This window comes from Scyliorhinus canicula, chromosome 19 (assembly GCF_902713615.1).
Source record: "Scyliorhinus canicula chromosome 19, sScyCan1.1, whole genome shotgun sequence".
NCBI lineage: Eukaryota > Metazoa > Chordata > Chondrichthyes > Carcharhiniformes > Scyliorhinidae > Scyliorhinus > Scyliorhinus canicula.
Window position 1 is genome coordinate 26,778,703 of NC_052164.1, and position 22,331 is coordinate 26,801,033.

General features: G+C 47.6%; 1 protein-coding gene across 1 annotated transcript in view; it reads left to right on the top strand.

Moving 5' to 3' along the window:
* LOC119954216 (neurabin-2-like) overlaps positions 1–22,331 on the top strand; it is a 385,075-nt gene that overhangs the window by 311,570 nt on the left and 51,174 nt on the right. Inside the window, 1 exon segment of the mRNA XM_038779251.1 lies at positions 14,199–14,334. Coding sequence (XP_038635179.1) covers positions 14,199–14,334 — 136 coding nt within the window.

Here is a 22,331-nt window from a genome sequence, read left to right on the forward strand (position 1 = left end):
AGTGTCTCAACTACCTGCTCTTTCAACACGACCTGGGCAGCCTCCTCGCCCTTGATGAAGTTGTAATTTTCCCTTTGTGTTGTAAGATGGCTGTTTCTTGTGGGCACAGTCACCTGTTGTGCATTCTCGCGTGGTTGTAGAGCCAGACTGCAGGCCTGCGTGGTTTTCCACAGTGCAAGCAAGGATGAATTGTCTAATTTTACCAGTCTTTTTAGCTTGCCTTTTGTCCTTTGCTGACTATTCTTTGCTGTTCGAAGGTAACGGCGACCTTACTTGAGATTGTTCCCCAGGTAGTTCTTCGCGTGCATTTTTCTCCCAGTCTGTGGTGGACATGCCACATTTCCTAGTCTTCACCTTTGAAATTCCCTTGAACTATAATCTTGGCCTACCCCACTGCTGCTATCCAGGTTTGAGTTGTAAATGCATGACCGCCTTAGGGATTTTATCATCAGTCATGCGAACTACATGTCCATTCCTTGGTAAAGTATTCAGAGCATAAAAACAGCAGCTGAAAATCTGTGTAAGATATGGGAAGGGGGCGGGGGGAGTGACGGAATCGCTTATCAAAGTCGTCAGGCAAAATATTGCATTCTCTATTGTACAGTTCCAGAGTCATATGCAGTGGCAGGCTCTCCCAGTGTGGTGGTTTGCTTATGGAAAATCTTGCACAGCCATATTTTCTAATTTAAAGGTTTTTAAAATAAATTTAGAGTACCCAATTCATTTTTACCAATTAAGCAGCAATTTAGCATGGCCAATCCACCTACCTGCATATCTTTGGGTTGTGGGGGCGAAACCCACGCAACCATGGGGAGAATGTGCAATCTCCACACGGCCAGTGACCCAGTGCTAGGATCGAACCTGGGACCTCGGCGCCGTGAGGCAGAGTGCTAACCACCACGCCACCGTGCTGCCCCGATGCACTATCAATTACGACGAGACAAGAGTAGTGTGTAATCGAAGCTTTATTACGCAGAGATGTGGAGCCTCCCGCAGCTGCTGCCGAAATGGCTGCAGCTCGGAGAGTCCACACATTTATACTCCGCCTACTGGGCGGAGCCAGCAGGCAGGGTTCTACCCCCGTACCTGTAGTACTGGGGACTTACTGTAATACCCTCGTGTGCAGTATACACAATACAACAGTGGTGACTACCTCAGCCCCCTAATTTAAAGTTAATATCAACATTAAAACAACCAGAAAACGTAGGAGCAGAGGTAGGCCATTCAGCCCATTGAGTCTTCTCTACCATTCAATGAGATAATGACTGGTCTGATATGATAATCCTCAACTCCACTTTCCTGCCTTATCCCCATGATCCTTGATTCCCTTACTGATTAAAAATCTGTCTATCTCAGCCTTGAACATATTTAACGACCCATCCTCTACAGCCCTCTGCGGTAAAGAATTTCACAGATTCACTAACCTCTGAGAGAAGGAATTCATCCTCATCGCTGTGTGAAATGGGTGCCCCCTTCCTCTGAGATTGTGCCCTCTGGTCCCAGACTCTCCCACCAGGGCCTCACATGAAAGTTTGCAGTAACTGGTGAAATAATTGTTTATTTTTAATTGGCTGACGCTTCTAAATGTACGCCTCAGTCCAAATAAAAATCCATTCCATGACAAACATTGCACAGGAAGAAGCGTTATAGAATAATACACTTCATAAAATTCACGTGAAAAAAAATTAGTTTTGTCCTACTTTTCAAACCTTTTGATTTTCTAGCTTTCTGCAGATTGATCATGCCCATATGTTTTAACCACTATGCATAGCTTTTGGAGGTGCCAAAGTATTGAGACAACAGATTGTCAAACTGTCAAAATGTAGATCGTCATCAGCGGTGCCAAGGCTATACTTTAACACACCATAACGTGAAAAGCAACAAAGCAACTCACCCATACAGTTGGCACATTTCCAGCAACACACTGCAGTAAAGTTTGCTTCTTGGCAAATATGATTTTTAAAAATACTGTCTAAAATGGATTCCTATATCTCAAATTAGCCCACCTGGAATAACCAGAGAATCATAGAACAGTTACAATACAGAAGAAGCCATTCAGCCTTTCATGTGCTTTGTTGACTCTCTGCAACTGTCCCACTACCCCGCCATTTCCTCTTTTGCAATTTATTTTTTTTCTTTTCAGATGATTATCCAATTCTCTTTTGAAAGTCTTGATAAATGTGTCCCACCACACTCTCATGCAGCGCATTCCAGATCCTAAACGCTCACCGCGTAAAAAATGTTTTCCTCATGTCCCCATTACTTCTTTGGTCAGGCACCAGATCTATTCTGAATCTATGCCATTTAGTATTGTGGTACTGCCATACAACACAGATGGAGGGACACTTCATCTCCACAAGGGCTGGACTGTGGTTACTCCAACCGATACTGTCATGGACAGATGCATCTGCAGCAGGCATGTTGGTGAGGATGAGGTCCAGCACGTATTTCCCTCTTGTTGCTTCCCTCGCCACCTGCTGCAGTCCCAGCGATGTCCTTTTGGACCCGGCCAGCTCAGTCTGTGGTGGTACTACTGAGCCACTCTTGGTGAAGGACATTGATATCCCCCACCCAGAGTACTCTCTGCTACCCTCGGTGCTTCCTCCAAGTGGTGTTCGACGTGGAGGAGTACTGATTCATCAGCTGAGGATGGGCGGGACGTGGTAATCAGCAGGAGATTTCCTTGCCCATGTTTGACCTGGTGCCATGAGACTTCATCAGATTCAGAGTCGATGTTGAGGGCTCCCAGGGAAACTCCATCTCAATTGTATACCACTGTGCCGCCACCACCTCTGCTGGGTCTGTCCTGCCGGTGAGACTGGACATATCCAGGAATAGTGATGGTGGTGTCTGGGGACATTATCTGGGACTAATTTCTCTTCTGAAAAATCAGGCCCTACATTTTAAACTGTCTCATCGTCTTCAACCAGCAAATGTAGCTTCTCTATCCCTACCCAATCAATTGTTGGATAATAATCTTCCAAGTTATGAACAAGAAACGGTAATCTAGTTCCAGAATATCACAGTAGTGGAGGGGACCAACTCTCGGATGGACAATCAGGGTCATTCGTCCTATTTCCAATCCATGCTTCTCTGACTATGTTGTCTTCCTTGCTGGAAGTACGATGTTGTGCAATTATCCCTGGAAAAATTGCATCCTACCTCATTTAATTAATATAGCTGCGAACGTACATCTCTTGTTCTGTTTGGCTGTGCTCAGGATAGAAGCAAAAGGAAGGAAAACAAGAGGACTTTTTCCGTAATCAATCAGCTTAATTCAATTCTCAACCACATAATATCAGAGAAATATACTGACATTAATTAATTCCATTCATGCATGTGACAGTGTGAGAGCTTTATTCATGCAGTATACATTTAAAATAAAATTTCAAGAAGTTTCCAGTTACAGCTAGGAGTAGTGAAGCATCTTTTACTGCTTTGTCGCAATAAGCTATTCTTCTCAAAATTGTGATTATATTTCCTGCGGAAGAATAAAAATGTCATTTAAATAAACGCTGTTCACAACGAGCAATTACCTTTCCAATTATTCATTATTAAAGCCCGTCAACATCTGAATAAAACGTCTATAGTGATTCTGTTTCAGCATTGTTGTGGCTAAAAATAGGGACTGTAAATAATTGATGGGAAGTTGTTAAATGAATGTGGAGGCAAACACGCCTGTGGCTCTAGAAAGCAAGTGGCAAGAAGTTTCAGTTCATCTTCTTGAATGGTTGATTGTTTTCTGCATTCTCTCCCAGCTCGCAGCCTTTAAAGTGACTGAGTAACTTCACTCCGTAGTGAACACATAGCCACTGTCGGGCTCTCTTAGAGCCTGCTATCACCATATATGTTGAGAGTCTCGATGTGAACCGCGAGGGATCTGTCTCTAATCAACCTACGCTAAGCAAGGTAGTAAGACTGACGAGGGTCCTGGTTGGACATAATAACATGAAGTTTATTACTGGCAACAACTATATAGAGTTCTGTTCAGGCCTTGATCTAGCCTGGGTCCTAGCTGTTACACAGATGGATTACTTCACAATATGCCTGACTTGTAAGGGGTCCGTGGAATCCTACTGATACAGATGCAGATGTCATAATATACACCAGTATATCATGGTGCAGACACACACTGATGGACACACACAGGGACTAATCAACATGTTCAAACACCGCAGCCAATCACTAGTTAGAATACAGACACTATAAAGGCAGAGGGCACCACGGTTTCCGCTCATTCTGGGTGCTGCCTCTGAGTGTAACAAGAACTCATCCAGCCCAGCACAGACTCACACAACGTGCTGAGAGAATCAACTGGTTCGGACAAGGCTTAGGTCTCTAGTTTAAGTTAGCATAATTTAGACCCACAGTCATTGTGTGCTAGTTAGTTAGAAATAGTTAATAAAATTGAGTTGAACCTTCATCAGTGTTGGAAGTGTCTGTTCATCTCTCAAGTCTACACTAGCCAACACTTCAGCAGACAGTAGTGAACATCTGCAGTAGTGATCACAGGCAATAGTGAACATCTAACAGGGAGATGGTACCTTTTATTCTCCAGCCTTACACATGCTGATTTCCTATTGGTGCCACAGTGTAGCTTCTTAAAGATACATGTCATTGCCACATCTGGAAGCTCCTAGACTGTCTCTCGCCCAAAATGTATGGCACAGGGTAGCTGAGTGGTGGACAGGAATACCACACAAAAGGGGGCAGGAGATTCCTGTTCTCAGCCCTTTGGTAAAGAGATCTAGAGGTGAGCCAGGGAGGAGGGATGCTTCATCTTTCCTTGTGGGGCATTGTTCTTCTTGGTTCAGTGCAACTGTTAAAAAGGAAACAATTCTGCTTACTTAATTGGACCCTAAACTGACCATTGAAAGAAGGATTGCTCTGCATTTTACCAGCTATCCTGTTCAGAACTGTAAGGCTAATAGTGGAGCTGCGGAACAACATGTGGGGATATGAGTGGGTGAAGTCCATGACTTTTTGCCTTGTTATTTGCCACGGAGCAGAGTAAATCCCCCTCCCCCCTCAGAACATAGAATTTACAGTGCAGAAGGAGGCCATTTGGCCCATTGAGTCTGCACCGACCTTTGGAAAGAGCACCCCACTTAAGCCCCACACCTCCACCCTATCCCCATAACCCAGTAACCCCATCTAACCTTCGAGCAATTTAGTTTGGCCAATCCACCTAACCTGCACACCTTTGGACTGTGGGAGGAAACCCACACAGACACGGGGAGAACATGCAGACTCCACATAGATAGCGACCCAAGCCGGGAATTGAACCTGGGACCATGGCGCTGTGAAGCAGCCATGCTAACCACTGTGCTACCATGCTGCCCTTCTGTTGATCTGAATTTTCCCTCGGTGTACCCGAATAGGCGCCGTATTGTGGTGACTAGGGGATTTTCACAGTAACTTCATTGCAATGTTAATGTAAGCCCATTAATGACACTAATAATGATTATTATTAACTGTCTGTTTCTCTCTTTTTGCTGGCAGTGATGTCTCTGTTGGTCCCAGATATTGCAAACAGAAAGATAGCTACGGTACAGTCCTGCTAAAATCAGTTCAGATAGGATTCACAGATAGTGAAGGTCAGGTTTGGAGCTGAGGTCAAGTGGAAATTCTCATAGTTAATTTTGTACTTCGCAGTGTTGTTTGTTGGGGGAGTGGAAAGCCAGGTGATATGGGCTAGTGAAGGGTTAGGGTCAATATTTAATCAGCAGCATGCAAACAATACAGATAAGCACATGGCATGCTAAATCCTAAGTATGGCAATCTTCTCAAATGGAAAAACTGTGAAAACGAGAAAACAAGATTGCTGGTCAGAACTGGCCTTGTATTCCTGAAAATGGAACACCAGTAAAAACAGAGAAATAAGAATACTGGTCTGAACTGTTAGGAGATCCATTGGATATTAATGGCTGAACCATGTTTGAATTAATTTTCTTTGACTCGTTCCCCAAGATCAAACTTTAGATCAAATGACACCTCACCTACTCCGCGCCCCCCCCCCCCTCTCTCTCATCTATTACGATCCAAGATCAGACCCCAACTGGAACGAAACCCTAGGGCACAATCTATCCGAATGGGAACAAAGTTCGATAGAGCATACCAGGGAGCACCGAGAAACACCACGCTATCAAACGGCCATTCGGGTAGATCAACGGGGAACGTGCGGCCATTTTCTATACTGAGGAGCTCCACTTTCTGGAACTGCACAGTGCAGGGAGAGATCGGGGCGCCCCGACCTCTCGACCCCCAATACAATCCGCCCCACCTCGACCCCCAATACAATCCTCCTCCTCCCCCGTACCCAGTTATAAGGAGGTCCTCCCCTCCCCTGTACCTGTGCAGGGTACCCCTGGGCCCCGATCCCCGTCAAAGAAAAATACCAGATTGGCACCTTGGCAGTGCCAGACTGGCACCTAGATGATTGCCACGCTGGCAGTGCCATGCTGCCCAGGTGGCACCAGCAGTACTAGGGTGCCACCCTGCCCAAATGGCAAGCACCTGGGGGCCTCCGATCCCCCTGGGAGACCCCACGACTGCAGTTCTAACAGGTCCCCTTTTGTGGAGACCAGCACTGAACGACGTTCGCCCGAGTTCTCCAAGCCAAAGGGGTCAGAGACCACGCCTTGTTTATATCTTGGGAACACATATTTGAGTGAAATTAGCTGTCTCACTCTAATATGCAGATTAACCAGAAAATGATCCTCCCACATTGGTCAGGATTCACATTGTGACATCTCATTAGATCGTGCGTTAAATCTCGAATCGCATGGCGAGCCGGGTAGATCCCGGAAGTGGGATCACCCGGCATCTATCGGTCACGCCATGCTGCTTTTCGGGCGCAGCGTTGCCGGTAGATCTCACCCCCAGTATTTTAGTTGATTTGTAAGACTGTGCAGAAAGAATGATTCGCTCCAGGAGTGATTGCATGATAAAATGGGGGATATAGAACATAGAACACTACAGCACAGTACGGGCCCTTCGGCCCTCGATGTTGCGCCGACCTGTGAAACCATCTGAAGCCTATCTGACCTACACTATTCCATTTTCATCCATATGTCTATCCAGTGACCACTTAAATGTCCTTAAAGTTGGCGAGTCTACTACTGTTGCAGGCAGGACGTTCCACACCCCTACTACTCTCTGAGTAAAGAAACTGCCTCTGACATCTGTCCCAAATCTATCACCCCTCAATTTAAAGCTATGTCCCCTCGTGTTGGTCATCACCACCCGAGGAAAAAGACTCTCACTGTCCACCCTATCTAACCCTCTGACTATCTTATATGTCTCTATTAAGTCACCTCTCAGCCTTCTCCTCTCTAACGAAAACAACCTCAAGTCCCTGAGCCTTTCCTCGTAAGACCTTCCCTCCATACCAGGCAACATCCTATATATAATATTTAATATAATATAATACAACATCAATATAATATTTATTAAAAAAAACTTTATTAGAAATACAATATTAAACTCTTTCAGCGGGATTCTCCAACCTCCCCCCTCCCCCGGGCTGGGTCGAAGAATCCCTGGGGGGGACGGCGGCGTGAATCCCGCTCCGACGCCAGCTGCCGTATTCCCCGCCGCCGGTTTTCGGGCGAGGGCGGGGATAGCGCCGGTCGGGGGCCATTGGCAGCACCCCCACCCTGGCAATTCTCCCGGCCCCGATGGGCTGAGCGGCCTTCGGTTTCTGGCCATTCCCGCCGGCGTGGTTTGGACATGGTCCCACACGGCAGGACCTGGCTGGTAGACCGACTGGTGCGGTCCTCGGGGGGGGGGATTGCGGGGGATGTGGCCCCGGAGGGGCCCCCACGGTGGCCTGGCCCATGATTGGGGCCCACCGATCTGCAGGTGGGCCTGTGCTGGGGGGGGGCAGTCCGTCCTTCTACGCCAGCACCTATAGGGCTCCGCCATGGCCGGTGCGGAGAAGACACCCCCCGTGCATGCGCTAGAATACGCCGGCCTGTCTGCGCATGAGCGGAACCACTCCGGCGGTTCTCCGTATGCGCTAACTCGTGCCAGCCCTTCGGCCCCGGCTGGCGCAGCGCTAACCTCCCCGGAGCCGGCCTAGCTCTCGGAATTGGGGAGGATTCCGCAACTTCCGGTCGGCCCGACGCCAGAGTGGCTCGTGCCGTTTTTTACGCCGGTGTCGGGCCATCGCGGGGATTCGGGAGAATCCTGCCCTTTAACTTCACACCCGAAAAGATCAACTTACAATTATCTCTTAACAGTACTACTCAATTCCCCATTAAGCAACAAGAAAAGAAACATGCAGCTTTCAATCCATCTTAAAATCATAAATATCATGGAGCAATACTTGCTTTACAGAACAGCTTTGGTTCCTGTTGGAACCCCTTTCGACTCAGTCTAAATGTCTTCAAAAAGCTGGTTCACCTGGCATGTTTCAGCTTCTTCCTTGTCCTCAGACAAGACTGCTGTGCTTTAAATATTATTGCTACTGTGCTAACTATCCAACTGTGAGAGAATTGATGACTCAGTATCAGACAGATCAGACTTCAACTCCTCTCCAAAGCTTTTCTAAAATGCCTCTGCATCCCCCGGCTCCATCCAGCAATTACTTCATCTCCCCAAGCTGAAAAACAAATTAACTCTGCCAACTGAAAGCACGTTAATTCCCCAGGGACTTTCCCCAGTGAATCCACAATGCATTAGCTGAGACTGAAAAACACATTCCTCTGATCAATTTCACCTTCCAACACTGCAAAACAAAATCCTTTTTAAAAAAACATGACCCTTGCAGTCATGCTGACACAGAGGTTAGCACTGCTGCTTCACAGCGCCAGGGACCTGGGTTCAATTCCAGCCTTGGGTGACTGTCTGTGTGGCTTTCCTCCGGATGCTCCAGTTTCCTCCCACAGTCCAAAGATGTGCAGGTTAGGTGAATTCGCCATGCTAAATTGCCCCTTAGTGTCCAACAGTGCAGGTTAGATGGGGTTACAGGGACAGGACATGGGAGTGGGTCCAGGTAGATGCTCTTTCAGTGAGCCAACCCAAATAGGCCGAATGGCCTCCTTCAGCATAGCAGGAATTCTATGGTTCTATAACCCCAGGCATTTAACCCGTCAATTGCCCCAATATTTAGAAGCCTATATTCCTAAAACCCTCCATTCGTCACACATCAGGGGCGAAATTCTCCGACCCCCCACAGGGTCAGAGAATCGCCCGGGGCCGGCGCAAATCCCACCCCCGCCGTGGCAGAAATTCCCCGCCACCCGGGAATTGGCGGGGGGCGGGAATCACACCCCGCCGATCGGTGAGCCCCCTGCGGCGATTCTCTGGCCCACAATGGGCCGAAGTCCCGCCGCTGAGAGGCCAATCCTGCTGCCGTGGTTTGAACCACCTCTGGTGGCGGCGGGATTGGCGGCGCGAGCGGGGTCCTGGGGGTTGGCGTGAGGCGATCGGACCCCGGGGGGTGCCCCCACGGTGGCCAGGCCCGCGATCGGGGCCCACCGATCGGCGGGCGGGCCAGTGACATGGGGGCACTGTTTTTCTTCCGCCGCAGCCACGGCCTCCACCATGGCGGAGGCGGAAGGGAATCCCCCAGCGTGCATGCGCCGGTGGTGACGTCAGCGGCAGCTGGCTCATGCATGAACCGGCGAAGGCCTCTCGGCCAGCCCGGGCGGCGGGCGTCAAAGGCCGTTGTTGCCAGTTTTGGAGCCAGTCGGTGTGGTGCCAACCACTCCGGCGCGGGTCTAGCTCCTCAATGTGAGGGCTTGGCCCCTAAAGGTGTGGAGAATTCCGCACCTTTGGGGAGGCCCGACGCCAGAGTGGTTGGCGCCACTCCGCTACACCGGGACCCCCCACCCCGCCAGGTAGGGGAGAATCCCGCCCCAGATTTCTATTCTTTGCTTATCGGATGTGGGTGCTGCTGGCTGGATCATCATTTATTTCCCATCCCTAATTGCTCTAAAGAAGGTGATGGGGAGCTGCTTTCTTGAATCGCTGTAGCCCACATCATGTAGATACACCAACAGTGCTTTTAGGGAGGGAGTTCCAGAATTTTAACCCGGTGACTGTGAAGGAATGGCAACTTAGTTCCAAACCCAATATGCATGGGTTGTTGGGGAACCTGCAGATAGCGGTGTTCCAATGTAGCTGCTGTCCTTATGGTGTTGGAGGTCACAGGTCTACATCTTGTAGATGGTATCTCCGCACTGTGAACTTCTCCGACTCCAAGCACATTTACATTACAACCTCGAAGACAGCTCCCCAGCGCCACCAATCCCTGGGATTATTTGCAATAATAGGATTAGACTGTCCCACAGCAGCTACACCTTTCCCTCCATGGTGTTAATGTCTTCCAGCCAGTTGGTGAGAGACGACCAGAAGTCAATCTTCACCCAGTTTTAAATTTATTAATAAAGTGAGACATGGGCGGGGTGATGGAGCAGTGGTTAGCACTGCTTGACTCACAGTGCCAGGGATCCAGGTTTGATTCTGCCCTTGGGTGACTGTGTGGAGTTTGCCTCCCTCGCCCCTCCACTGTCTGCATGGGTTTCCTCCGGGTGCTCCGGTTTCCTCCCATAGTCCTAAAAGATGTGCAGGATAGGTGGATTGGCCATGCTCAATGCATGGGGCCATGGGGATAGGGCTCACACTTGTGAAACAACTGTGTGATTTGCTAGGCCACTTCCGAGGACACTGTACCCTATAATGTGAACTGAAGTCCTGGGGTGGTGAGTTTTCAGTCTGAATTGTTCAGCGCACCAGGATGGGGGCCGGAAGCTTTCGGCCTTTCGTCTCATCCAAAGGTGGGCCTCAGGCCTCATCAGTAGTTTTGAGTTTGGGCATCACTGTCAGAGACAGAACACCAATTTATCTGAGACCAATATGGGTCAACTGCTCTGCACAGCACTGACCAATTGAGGAGAGAGGTACTAAAGCACATGGAAGTTGTCTAATGATTGTTTCAGGCTGACACTAAAGACGCTTTGAATCTGCACGTTCTCTCCCTATCTACGTGGGTTTCCTCCCACAAGTCCAGAAAGACGTGCTTGTTAGTGGAATTGGACATTCTGAATTCTCCCTCCGTGTACCCGAACAGGCGCCGGAGTGTGGCGACTAGGGGATTTTCACAGTAACTTCATTGCGGTGTTAATGTAAGCCTACTTGTGACACTAATAAAGATTATTCTGCGCTGTAGGGATTCTGTGATTACATGACTTATCACTATTGCTTCCTACTTCAAACACCACTTTGAATTTTTCTAGCCTGCCTTGTTGCCCAGATCTACAGGTATTTCTGCAGATAGGCCAGTTGTTCCTTGGGCAGACTGTAAAATCTATTTGCTGCAGCTGGGAGCAGGTTCTTGTAAGATTTACACTGATTTTCTTGCACCCAGTCCTGATGCTACTGTGCCTGGTTTTTATTTTTTATAAATCCAATGTTTTTGTGATTGCAAATTCTGATGGTAGCAAAACTGCTGAACCGTTTGTCTGTATAATCCCTATATTTATAAAGTGAAGTAATAAAACAAACAGAAAAATGTGACGAGATAATGGCCCTTCTGTTACTGAAATGTTTGCTTAGGGCAAAGCATCTGATGAACCACGAGTTCATTCCCTGTACATTTTGCTTAGTTTGGTTTGTGAGGTATTATTGATTAGATAAAGGAAGCATTGCTCACTGCACGGACGCCCCCTTAAGAAACGTTTACTCATGTGTACTCTGCGCTCTTTGAATTAATATGTTTTCCTCTTCATTCTGCCCCAGTGGAGATGATCATCCGTGCACTGCCACTTCCTGCTGCCTGAGCAGGTGGTCGAGTGGGAGATACAGGCTCCAGTCAGTGTCTCACACACTGGCAGATCTCAGGCTTTATGCCAAGTAATAGATATGTTCTAACAGTCTGACTCTCTTCCCAAGGAGGAAAGTCATGTTGCTGTGAGATGGCCCAGCTCAGAACTGCTAGATTTTCGCAAACCAGTGTTGGTGGGAGGGTGGTGAAATGCACATCAGGATACTGTAGAATGGCACGCAAGGCATTGGTCATCAAGTGCTAAACTACCGTCATACTGTGCGGAAGCCAAGAACCCAAGGTGGACAAGAGATGCTTGTGGCTTCTAAAGCAAACAGTTGTTGGCGCCAAAGTCATAGCTCAGGAGTTACCGCATATAATATTGAAATGCGTTTGAGTGAGATCACTTTGCAGTATCAGTGTTGTTAAATTTTAATGTTAAAGTCGCAAGGCCATTTCTTGGAATTGCATTAACCATCAACCAATAATTAATAACTTACTGTAATTTTCGGGCTTGAAGCATTAGAGCAGCCATCAAGGTTTGGGATACTTGTTATGTTAAAGCAACGTCTGCATGAATTTAAACCAGTGTAGTTTTGAATCCCTTTGTCATTTGGAATTGTTAGCTAGGCCAAAAGGAGCCAATTATTAAGCAGTCATGTAGGGAAAGTCACACACAAAGAAGGATAAGAGCACAGAGCGCACTTCAGGGGCTGTGGGTTATGTTGAGTCGTGGAAATTCAGCCTACTCAATTTCTGCCAGCAACATGTCTGTCTGATGAAGTAATTGTGCCAAAAATTGAAGCTGCATTGTTACATGTTCAATGTTTGGCAAAGGAGACAGGTTTGCATGTCAAATTGTGGGCGTAAACGAATAGCTGGTCACTTGGTGTCAAAACACCTCCTGGTAGGTGATACTTCATATCAGGCACCACTCCTGACAGAAATCTGCAATGTTTGAAAATCCATGCTAACATTAGGGGGATGTTGCAGTCCATCAAGTCTCACAAGGATGAGGAGGGTTTTCTGGAAAAGATTCGAAGGGTGTGTGTATACAGTAAAGTTATCCTTTTCAATCAGCCCAGTATAAATTGGTCAACCTCAACAACAACATACAAGAAATGGATATCCTGGCACTAACCACATAGAATGGTCAGGTTTAACCTGATCTAGGACCGAATTATATCCCAGGCAAGGAAACACATTTCTAATCTTAACAGGCTAAACTTAAATTATTCAGCAGAAACTTAAATCAAATATCTTGGAGGAGGATGTTTTGTCATCATTTTAGTCGAAGACTTTGTGTATTTGGACTTCCAATAGCGATTACATTTTTTTGTTTCCTTTATTTATTTGTTCATGGGATGCGGTCATCGCAGGATTGACCAGCATTTATTGCCCATCCCCAGGTGCCTTTGAGAATGGGAGATAGTGCTACCTTCTTGAACTGCTGCAGCCCATGTGGTGTAGGATTGTGAGGAAGGGGGTTCTAAGATTTTGACCCAGCCACAGTGAAGGAATGGCGATATAGCTTCCAGTTAAGGTGGTGTGTGTGGCTTGGAGGGGAACTTCCACGTGGCGGTGTTCCCATGCATCTGCTGCCCCTGTCCTTCTAGATGGAACCTAACACCACAGGGTCTACAGCAGTTCAAGGAGGCAGCTCACCACCACCTTCTCAAGGGCATTTAAGGATGGACAATAAAATGCTGGCCTAGCCAACGACGCACCCATCACATTAAATAATCTTTAAAAAGAAAGACAATAGAAACAATAGAACTTACAGACAACGGTTTTGTCAATCGAATCTTCAGTGGTCCATTTATAACTATTTCAATTTCTGTATTGAGGGGAATAGCAAGCTCCAAGGTTTCCATGTTGGTCTATCAGTTTGCAATTTGGAAGGGCCAGCAACTTAAAAGCGATAATGGAAGCTCTTGTCCTTTCTTACAGTATTTGGTGTAAACCCTTCTATAATAAAGAAGAAATATGCTGGAAATTCCCAGGAGGTCTGGGAGTATCTGTGCAGAGAGAAATCGGGTTAATATTTCATCTGATGAAAGGACACGCATCTGAAACATGAACTGTATTTTTATCGCTTGGGTTGCGGGGGGATAGGGTGAAAATGAGTGCTTAAGTGGGTCAGTGCAGACTCAATGGGCCGAATGGCCTCTTTCCGCACTGCATGTTCTATATGATGCTGAGCATTTTCTGTGTTTTCTGTTTATTACTGCAGGTTTCTGGCATCAACATTATTTTGGTTTTGTGCTGGTTGTTGAACCTTTCTATGTTTCATTTGTCTTTTTGAGAAGGGTTAATCACATGAAACTGGTTTAGTTAGAAACATAACTGGCTCCCAAGAGTCAGATTGGTAATCTGGGTGAAGGAATTGCAAATGAAAAATATTTACCAAAAATGGCATCGATTTTAGGTTTTTGATCGGACGGGAGAAACCGGGAGAAACCAGTGAAGTGGCCCAGCTGATTCGCCAAACCCTGGAACAGGAGCGTCGGCAGAGGGAAATGATGGAACAACATTATGGGCAATATGTCGATGATGACGAGGAGGTAGGGAATCTCTAAATGTAATAAACATACCTTTAATGGATCATTTTCAGCACTAATTTTATTGGTATTTCAACTTGCACAGCATATCGTGCGGAGGAAATAAAATTTTTCGTTTTGCAACCTCCACACACGGGTTTAGCCCAGCGTGAGAGATTCTCTGTGGGCAGCTGATGTGTGCGCCCGGAGACATTGTCACGGTGTTGCTGTTCAGTTGCAAGATGTAAAACGTCCCTGGACCTGCCAACTCAGTTTGCCCAGCCACAAAGGCTCGTTTTCGTCAACCATCTTGTCACCAACAGGCTTGGGACAAAGGCCATTCTCCCGATTGGCCACCATTACTTTGGAAGCTTTGCAGAAACTCTAGAAAAAAACATTATATCTATTTGCACCATTTCCTCAGCTTTCCAAAAGTCTTCTGCTGAAGACATGACGAACAATCAGGAGACCCACTCACGCCCTTTCCCCACCTCCCAATCCCTGACGTTGGGATTTATCTCCAAACTCTAATCTTTCTCCAGTGGTTGTATTGATTAAACATACAGACAATTAGTGCAGCCTGCTCAAAATTATGGCTGGAATTCTCCAGCAGTTGGGATTCTCTTTTCGCGCCGGCTGTGCACCCCTACCCATAGGTTGTCTGGCGGCGTGGTGTGGCTTCAATTGAAAATCCCATTGACAAGGAGCAGGAGTAGAGTATCCCGCCATCAGCGAACGGCGTACAGCCGTGAAACATGAGGCTGAGGGACCCGGAGAATCCAGCTCTATGTTTCTTTTGTAATTGTTCCCGTAGCCTAGGATTTTGTTATTAGTTGATGTGGCTGAAGGCAGCTTCGCATTTCCCTCTTTCAAGACGAGCAAACAAAAGAAAGAAAGCTTGTTCCCTTTGGACTGTATGGTGATACACTTTGCTGGTCCTATGGTCATGATTTAGCTCACCAGGCTAAATCGCTGGCCAGCAGGCCAGCAGCACGGTTCGATTCCCGTACCAGCCACCCCGGACAGGCGCCGGAATGTGGCGACTAGGGGCTTTTCAGAGTAACTTCATTGAAGCCTACTCGTGACAATAAGCGATTTTCATTTCATTTCATTTAGTCACCCGGAAGTGAAATCAAGCTGACGTGAAATCAAGCTACCAGATATTATCAAGAATGTTAATAAAAGCAAAATACTGCGGATGCTGGAAATCTGAAATAAAAACAGAAAATGCTGGATAAACTCAGCAGGTCTGGCAGCATCTGTGGAGAGAGAAACAGTTAACGTTTCTGTGGCAGACCATGAAGAGGAATATAAATGTGATGAATTATATAGTTGGAGAGGCGAGGGGGAATAGGTGGGGCAGAATACAAGGACAGGGTTAGATCGAAGCTAAGGAGAGATTAGCAAAGGTGTAATGGATATAAGTAAAAGGGGAGTGTTAGTGGTGCTTTTAAGGACTGAAAAAGGGCTAATATTGGCAAAAGGTAAGTGAGTAGAATGTATCAATAAGAGAACTGAGGCCAGTGCTCAGTGGGAGAAAACCTGAACAGCAAGGGACAGGTGGCCATGTGGAGGTGGGTGGGGTGTGGGCAAGCCAAGGGAATCAAAAACCGAAAGAGGTGGATCAAAATGGAGGGAAAAGTTCACAGTTTATCCTCAGGCACACTCGGAATTTCATACCCCCTGTATTCCAGCTTCGGTTTAGTGATTTGGGGTCAGCTCTGAACCACATATATCTAAACTTACTATACTTGGATCTGTATTACGGCATCAGTGTCTTCCAGAGTCCTTAAGTACATTTTGGAATGCTTACAACCACTGAAGCACATGCTGCACAGTGGTTAGCACTGCTGCCTCACAGCTCCAGGGTCCCAGGTTAAATTCCGGCCTCGGGTAACCATCTGTGTGGAGTCTGCATGTTCTCCCCGTGTCTGCGTGGGTTTCCTCCGGGTGCTCCGGTTTCCTCCCACAGTCCAAAGATGTGGGGCGAGATTCTCCGCAAATGCGGAGAATCGTAAAGGCTGCCGTGGGACAGGCCGTGACCCACGGCAGCCTTCACGGCCACTTCCGGGGCCGATTCTCCCCCCCCCCCCCCCCCCCCCCCCCCCCCGGGCGGGGCTAGGAGCGCGGCCCTGTGCGTCACGGTGGCGCGGCCTTGACGACAGTCGTCAAGGCCGCACGTCAAGTCTCACGGCGGCTGACGCGGCCGATGACGTCAGCCGTGCATGCCGTCGTTCTCCTAAGCTGCCCGGCAAGACGTGGTGGCTTGATCTTGCCGGGCGGTGGAGGGGAAAGAGTCCGTCAGTTTTGGACGCTGGCCCAACGATCAGTGGGCACCGATCGCGGGCCTGTCCACTCCCGAGCACAGTCGTGGTGCTCCCGTGCCAATCGGGCCTCTAGATGCCCCAAACGGGCATCTGGCGCCCGTTTCACGACGGCAGCGAGCAGGTGTGTTTGCTGCCGTGGTGAAACGGGTGTGGAGGGCCGGCCGCTCGGCCCATCGGCCTCGGAGAATTGCCGCTCGCCGTAAAAAACGGCGAGCGGCGATTCGTGGCATGGGGGGGGAGAATAGCAGGAGGGCCTGAAAAATGTCGGGAGGCCCTCCCGCTATTCTCCCACCCGGCATGGGGGGCGGAGAATCGCGCCCGTGCAGTTTAGGTGGATTGGCCATTCTAAATTGCCCGTAGTGTCCAAAAAGGTTAGTTGGGGTTACTGGGTTACCGCGATAGGATGGATGTGTGGACTTAAGTAGGGTGCTCTTTCCAAGGCCAGATGCAGACTCGATCAGCGCCGGCCCTAGGGTTGCTGGCGCCCCCGGCAAGCTGAACTTCGGCGCCCTTGGGGGGGGGGGGGGGGCGGGCCGAGGGGGGGGCGGGGCCGAGGGGTGGGGGGGGGGGCCGAGGGGGGGCGGACCCGAGAGGGGACGCGGGGGGGCGGACCCGCGGGGGGGGCGGACCCGAGAGGGGGCGCGGGGGGGGGCGGACCCGCGGGGGGGGGAGGACCCGAGAGGGGGTGCGGGGGGGGGTGGACCCGAGGGGGGGGGCGGACCCGAGGGGGGTGGGCGGGGGGAGCGGACCGAGCGGGGGGGCGGACCCGGGGGGGCCGCCCTGGGGGAGGGCGGTCACCGCGCATGCGCTGGTTGGCACCGGCCCAACTGCGCATGCGCGGGACCCGAGTCTCTGGCGCCCCCTAGCACATGGCGCCCCGGGCGACTGCCCGAGTTGCCGGTGCCTTGAGCCGGCCCTGGACTCGATAGGCTGAATGGCCTCTTTCTGCACTGCAAATTCTATGATTCTATAATTCACCGAAACCTGCCTTGGGGATTACAAAATGCACCCTTAAGCATCTGCTGCATTATAACAAACCAAATTTTTTTTAAATCCGAAGGAATCATTATTCAGTTTTACTTTGCTGAACACACCAGTCAGTGTTGTGCAAAGACTGGCATCACTCCAGTATTGAGAATTCAATCTAAGGTCACTTCGTAGTTTTGTGTGGCTGAGGAAACTGCTTTCCCCATTGTTCTATCTATCATCACCAAGATCAGAACGAGAACATTGTTATTGCTATGTAGAGGCTCTCTTGCACAGAGCAGTTTAGCACTGACTTATTTCCTATACAAAAAAGACCCCAGGACAAACCAGTGTCATAACATGGATGACTGATTGCATCATAAAAGTGCTACTCTCTTGCTGTAAGAAATGATGGGGACATTCTCCCAGTTGCATGGCCACTTCCTGGGAATCTCCAAGCTTTCATGGAAGAATTCTCATCCATTTATTAAACATTACTTTTGAGATTTATTTACAGTCGGAAGCAACATCAGCCGTGACAGCTGATGTTACAGCTTCTGTGCACGGACCTCTGCCTCCTACATCTGCCTGGACTTTGGATACAGTGTAAAGCAAAAGGATTTTTGGCGTTGAACAGATCTTGGAACAGGCCAACGAATTGCCCCCACGCTTTGTGGAAGCCCTCTTTTTGAACACCTCGATCAAATCTCCTCTCAACCTTTTCTCCAAGGAGATCAGTCTCCACTTCTGCTATCTAGCTACGCAACTGAAGTTCTTCATCATTGGAACCATTCTCGTGAATCTTTTCCACATTCTTTCTCACGCCTTAACATCTTTAATCTAAAGTGTGGCACCCAGAACTGGACGAAATATTCCAGTTGAGGCAGAACAAATGTTTTCTACAAGTTCAGTGTAACTTCCTTTCTCTTACACTCTATACCCTTGTGAAGAAAGCCTGGGATGCTGTGTGCTTTATTAATCACTCTCTCAAGCTGCCTTGTCACCTTCAATGACTTATATACAAAGGTTCCTCTTTTCATGTACACCCTTTAAAATTATACTCTTTATCTTATATTGTCTCTCTTTATTCTTCCGACCAAAATGAATCACTTTACAATTGCTAGTCTTTCAAGCTAAGCTCTACATCTAAGGCATATGGACAGTGCATATCAAGCATAACAAAGACTCTATCAGGCTAATAATCTATCCTACTTAACACAGGGAGTGGGTAAAGATCTTGACTGTCTGACCCCAATAGGTCAGAAATCAATATTTTTGGATTTCTGTGCTCACACCACACAGTACAAACTCTAGTTCCACTAGTTGCTGGTTGTGAGCTCTGCATCTTCTTGTTGTAGTTTTGAATTCTAGTTAAAAACTCAGAAACTATCTAGTATTAGGTGCCTGGCCGACGGTTAGCTGTGCAGCCTCTTCCTTTTGCTATGCATGTCCAGATGACATTAGTGGGCCTATAGCACATACCACAAAGATGATTGCAAGCATTTCCAAAAATATCGTGAGAAATTTCTGGTCCATTATAAGTATCAACGATGGGGCTGGTTCAGCACAGGGCTAAATCGCTGGCTTTGAAAGCAGACCAAGGCAGGCCAGCAGCATGGTTCAATTCCTGTACCAGCCTCCCCAAACAGGCGCCGGAATGTGGCGACTAGGGGCTTGTCACAGTAACTTCATTTGAAGCCTGCTTGTGACAATAAGCAATTTTCATTTCATTTCATTTCATCAACGTATTGCCCACAAAATTCTTTAGATCTTCCTGCAGAGTCCCGTACCCATGGTTGCTTTTTGTGTTCTCTCTTTAATTGGCTCTGTTTATGGCGGTTAATATGATCGCCTTCCTTAATTCTAATTACATTTGCTCAAGAGTCGCCAGGTATCTTTTGATACCGCCACAAGGTTCAAAACCGAATACTGATCAAAGACTCGATACACCAGTTAGTAAGTTCAAAATCAATGCTCATTTATTTACACACACAGTCAAATATACTCATGCACAAAACTCTACCAACTAAACTATCACTACTACTAAAGCTTATACTTAGCTTCGGGCACCCACTCAGTCAGAGGAACAATGGCCGTTGTCTGGTTCTGAGGCTGCTGGGGTTGAGCTGGTACGGAATAGCAGCTAAGATCATCTGTCTCGTAGCGTGCATTGACTTTGGACTTACTTGTTCTGGTGCAGCTGCTAGGCAGATCTCTCCTCGCTGAGAACCAAGGCCAAGAGAGCGATTCTCTCTTGGGGGCTTCTTCTTATACCCGAAGGGGGCTTTGCGCGCTTTTGGGCGGGCCTTGAACTTGGTCCCAATTAATTGGACCGCATCCTGATCATTGGTATCGATTTCCTCCAATAAAGGGGTGGCTGCCCTGATTGCTGGGCGGGCCCCAGGTGGCCGTTGGCCTGCTTTGTTCTAGTCTCCTCTGGCGCCGGGGTGTCTGCTTTAGTATAGTTTAGCTAAATGTTACTCTTTTGTCCCCGGAGATGGCTCATTAGTATGGTAATGGCTTTGCAGTATCGGTCTTGTCTGGGAGCTACAGCTCCAATCAACAGACAAACCTTGCACCTGCTTGCTTTCTCAGCATTGTCCATTTTCCCTGCATTCTTTGCAAAGTGTCCATTTTGTAATCAGGAGGTGGCCACCCCAGGTGGCTACACCCTGCTGTAAGTAAGTGAAGCTGTTATGTCTAAGAGTTATCTTTATTCACATTGGAAGAAAGTGTGAAAGATTAGCCAAAGGACTCACTTTCCTTTAAGCTCTTTGTCAGTCGTCGGTAAATTACTACAGTCCAATTTACAACATTTGTTAACACAACAACTCTGAATGGTACAAAATACAAATCGCTGACAGCAATGGATAGTTCGATGCGACATCTGCCTGTCACATTCAGCTGGCTTTCAACCCCATGAAGTTAAAACTCCTGTATGATTTTCTGTCAGCATTCATTGACATTAAACTATCGGCTGTGAACCCAATAAAAAAAAACAGCACTGAATTTGTTCTCGAAAAGACGGACTGGGGGAAATTGGTCTTGGGCCACTGTGCAAAACGATTGATATCAAATCAGCGCCCATCTTTGACTCCCGTCTGATTTTCCCCTCCCTTAACTGAAAGCAACAACAGAATTCACAGTGATTACTTTTTTGGATTCGTCGCAGGCAATGAAATTATCCCCACTTTTGGGCCGCACTTAAATCATTTTGTTTTGAGTTCAACGGGTTTTAAAACTTTGGATTGTAAATCCAGCTTTCAGTCAGTAGCTGTGGAACGGCTGCATTTTGGTGCCATATGTGAATCTATGTACTGACTCCTGAATATGTTAATTCTGAGATCTGGAGTCTCCCTCATTCTTGGTATCTCACAAATACCCTGTGAAGATTAAGAATGGAAAACCAATTATTTTTGTATGTAATGTGACAAACTCTAATACGAGCCTCAAAGGATTATTGGAGCTCAAAATGGAACCCTGTTGTCCATTTGTCCTATTTATATATTAATGGTTTGGATTATCTGCATGCATGGGACTGATCTATTTTTATCCGTATGGCTTGATCTCTTAAAAGTCCAATAGTTGAGATTGCCATGACAGCTCCATGAATTCATCCACTGAACACCTTAGCTATAGTTAGCAGATTAGTCCAGATTTAATCCGTGGTTCAGTCTTAGTTAGAAACTCATTCTGCTGAGTTAGATTCATAGAATCATAGAATCCTTACAGTGTAGAAGAAGGCCATTCGGCCCATCAAGTCTGCGCCGACCCTACACAGACCCAATCCCTCGCCCTATCCCTGTCACCCCACCTAACCTCAGTTTTCAGAGTTTTTGACAATGGTCCATGTATTGCAGCTGAGCTCGGCACCTCGTGGTCAAGGAGGGGAAATCAGGCAGAGTTTCATCTCCTAATCGCTATGCAGCAACCATTCCCTGTTGGAGGTGAACAGCAGTTGAGGCCAGGGTGCACCTTGGCTTTGAAGACCCTCGTTAGCAGCCCGCTAACTGTCAAGGCTCAAACAGGAATAATGACCACTCAGATGAGAACCCAGGAGGTAACAGTTGTGTCTGTCAGGAAGTCGGTGCCCGCTGAGGGGAGGGGGCAAAATCGTCAAGGAAAGGGGAGGATTTCACTTCAGGAAGGATGCCAAATCTTTAGAGAGTTTAAAGGACTGAGATTAGAATGGTACCAGGGCTAAGGGAGGCAGTTGTGTCGAGAGATTGGAGAAGCTGACGATGTTCACCTTCGAGCGAAGGCTCAGGGAATATTGAAAAAAGAGTTCAAAATCATGAAGGGCTTTGATGGAGTAAATTAACAGAAACTGTTTCAAGAGGCAGGATGGTCAATCCCCAGAGGTTACAGATATAAGGTGAGTGGCAAAAGAAACAAAGATGAGATGAGGTGTTTTATTTACTCAGCGAGTTGAATATGGTCTGGAATTCACTGCTTGAAAGCAGATTGAATATTAACTTTCAAAAAAGAGTTGGCCAGACACTTGAAGGAGAAACATTTGCAGCATTATGGGGAAAGGGCAGAGGGTGAGGCTAATTAGATCGCTCTTTCAAAGAGCCATCACAGGCATGATGGGCTGAATGGCTACCTGAACTGTACTATTTTGCCATTCTGTATGAAAACCAGTAATAATAGGTAACTAATTAGTCATAGTTCACAAGGGACATGAGGCATCTCCCCTTTATTAGAGAGAGACAATTGGTTGTATAG